The sequence below is a fragment of the Ixodes scapularis genome, unplaced genomic scaffold (genome assembly GCF_016920785.2).
Source record: "Ixodes scapularis isolate PalLabHiFi unplaced genomic scaffold, ASM1692078v2 PGA_scaffold2__306_contigs__length_199485367, whole genome shotgun sequence".
In the NCBI taxonomy this organism is placed as follows: domain Eukaryota; kingdom Metazoa; phylum Arthropoda; class Arachnida; order Ixodida; family Ixodidae; genus Ixodes; species Ixodes scapularis.
Genome location: NW_024609857.1, coordinates 140054124 through 140056714, shown reverse-complemented (window position 1 = coordinate 140056714; position 2591 = coordinate 140054124). Strand labels below are relative to the sequence as shown.

General features: G+C 49.9%; 1 protein-coding gene across 1 annotated transcript; it reads left to right on the top strand.

Annotated features, from left to right (window-relative positions):
• Positions 1-890: 890 nt before the first annotated feature.
• On the top strand, positions 891-2363 carry LOC121836609. The gene is made up of 2 exons (XM_042291562.1): positions 891-1029; positions 1297-2363. Exons 1-2 carry the CDS (start codon positions 891-893, stop codon positions 2361-2363), a joined length of 1206 nt encoding a protein of 401 aa, XP_042147496.1.
• Positions 2364-2591: the final 228 nt, after the last annotated feature.

Genomic DNA, 2591 nt, shown 5'->3' with positions numbered 1-2591 from the left:
TTTGATTTTTTTTTTGTAAATACAAGTTTTTTATGAAAAACGAAGGACATTGTATCTTGTCAATTATTAACCCCAAAGAACCCTATGACAATTAACTGGCGTCCGCGACAGGACAAGATATTCTGTTCCTTCGTTTTTCTACGTAACAATAATTAATCAGAATGGAGGTTAAAGAGTTAATGTCTTTGGGCGCTGAGTTGGGACTGGCAGGAGCGGAGTTGAGGTCTTGGGTGGACGAGGAGCGAGCACGCCAACGAGAAGAGAGGGCTGCTGAGAGGGAAGCACAGCGCCTCAAGGCAGAAAGTGAGCAACGCATTATCGAATTAAAGATTCGTCTTGCAGAGGCTAGCGCAACCGAGATAGGACGAACAGATGGCAGTGAAGGGTCACGTCGCGCATCTATATCGCTATCTCCTAGTCCTCACTAGCTTATGCCTCCCTTCGATGACAAAAGGCACGATCTCGACTCGTATTTGAGGAGATTTGAGCGTGTAGCGCAGGGGCAAGATTGGCCGCAACAGAAGTGGGCGACTGCTCTAAGCATGTGCCTGGTTGGCCCAGCTCTGGAGGTCATAGGTAGGATGTCGCCTGAAAACTCTTTGGATTATGACAGAGTGAAGAGGGCTTTACTTCAGCGGTTCCGTTACACGGCAGAGGGGTACCGCGAGAAATTTAGATAGAGCAAGCCGTTAGACGGAGAGACAGGGAGCCAGTTTGCTGCAAGACTAGAAGGGTTCTTCGACCGATGGGTCAGTATGAACGCATGCCCAAAAACGTATGAGGGGATTCGGGACCAGATGATCGGGGAGCAATTCCTTCGGAATTGTAATCCTAGGCTGGCGGTCTTCTTAAAGGAAAGAAGCTGTAAGACCATCTCGGCGCTGGTTGAAATGGCGGACCACTTCCTGGAGGCGCAAGGCCAGCCTAATCTGGCCAATTTTAGGAAGGAGGCCAAGGAAACCTTAGAGTCCCTGAAGGAAGATGTGCATGGCAGCAAACCCGCTCTAAAGATAAAATGTTTCTTGTGTGGTAAGTTGGGCCACAAGGCAGCAGATTGCCGATCAAAGCCAGAAACACGCGTATTCTGTCAAGTGTGTCAGAGGTCAGGCCACGAGTCCAGATCATGTCCGCAAGAAAAGAACGGAAAGACAAAAGTTTCATGTTTCGTAAAACCCGATGATGATCCTGTTGGTAAGACGGACGCGTTCTCACGGGGAAGGAAGAAAATCTCAAGAAACGCCTTCAGAACGCCCGCCATGAATATGACTGAAAAGGTGGGACCAATTTTGTCGGAAGGTATGCCAATCACAGATGGGATATTAAACGGCAAAGAAGTAAAGGTGTTGAGGGACACCAGGAGTAACACTGTGATAGTGCGCCGGGAACTGGTCGCATCTGAATATTTTACTGGCAAAGTCAGTACCGTATTCTTAGTGGACGAGACGTGTCTGATGTTGTCAGAGGCAAACATTCGCCTTGTGTCGCCTTTCCTAACGGGACAGGTAACTGTCAAGTGTATGGACCATCCTCTGTATGAAGTTATTGGGGGGAATATTCATGGAGCGAAAGACTCGGCCGAACAAACCCTGAAGGAGCTGTCTGACGCGGAAGGTGAAATCGTCACTGCCGTCGACGGTAGTATGCCGAGTAGGTTAAACCAACTTAGTAACGGTGGGAGTGCCAGGGAACGGAAGGACCTGCGGCTCTCGCAGTGGAGTGACACCGACGCTAAAGAGCGCTTGAAAAGCAGGTCAACCACTCACGAGCGGTACCTAGAGAAGGAAAAGCTGCTGCAGCGGGTCTTCGACATGAAGAAGCCGGTGTACCCCAATCCCCGCAGAGTGCTCCACCCCAGGCCGCGCCTCGAAAAGAGGAACCCTGAGGTTCAAACAGTGCTTTCGCCACTGGGCACGACCAATAACTACCCCGTGCTGGAGATATATCCTCACGACAGCGTCCTGACCGAGGTCATTGAGGGCTACAGCCTGGCAGGAGCCGACCTTTCCGCCTCGCCCGGAGAAAACACCATAGAGCACGGAAATGGAAAGGCCAAGAGGAAGTGTCAGGATGGACGGCAGGAGTTCCTTGAAAGGCAAGTGGACCGGGAACAAATGATCCAGGAAAAAGAACTGCACCTTGAGGAGCGAAGGCTCAAGCTCGACGAAGAGCAGCTGGCCTTTGAGAGGACCAAGTTTGAAGCAGAGATGGCGGTCAAGGTCAGAAGGCTAGACATGGAGGCGGAGGAGCGCAGGATACGCGACGGCGCAGACGAGATGCACCTGGAGCTCATGAAGAAGATGTTCGACGAACTAGTCCGGAAGGCACAAATCGAGAACTGCCAGGAAATTCTTCGTCGCGTATGAAGTGCTTTGGTACGATGGTGGCCATTATCACCGAGCGTTAGAAGAAGCGTAGTGGATTCAAGTGATTCTTCATTACGATTCATTCATTACGATTGAGAGGAGTGCAAAGTAGAATGAACTGTAATAATTTATCGTTAGAATTTGTTTCTAGTAATATACCTCGGGTTATGCATTTTTGGGAGCGTATTTGCAAGGAAAGTTGAGAACATGTGGAGGCGTTAAAGCAGT

Excerpts from the sequence above, each read along its gene's own strand:
- LOC121836609 (XM_042291562.1), top strand. The coding sequence starts at position 891 with ATGGCGGACCACTTCCTGGAGGCGCAAGGCCAGCCTAATCTGGCCAAT. Across the intron at positions 1,030-1,296 it reads GATAAAATGTTTCTTGTGTG|GTATGCCAATCACAGATGGG; the intron begins GTAAGTTGGGCC and ends TTTTGTCGGAAG.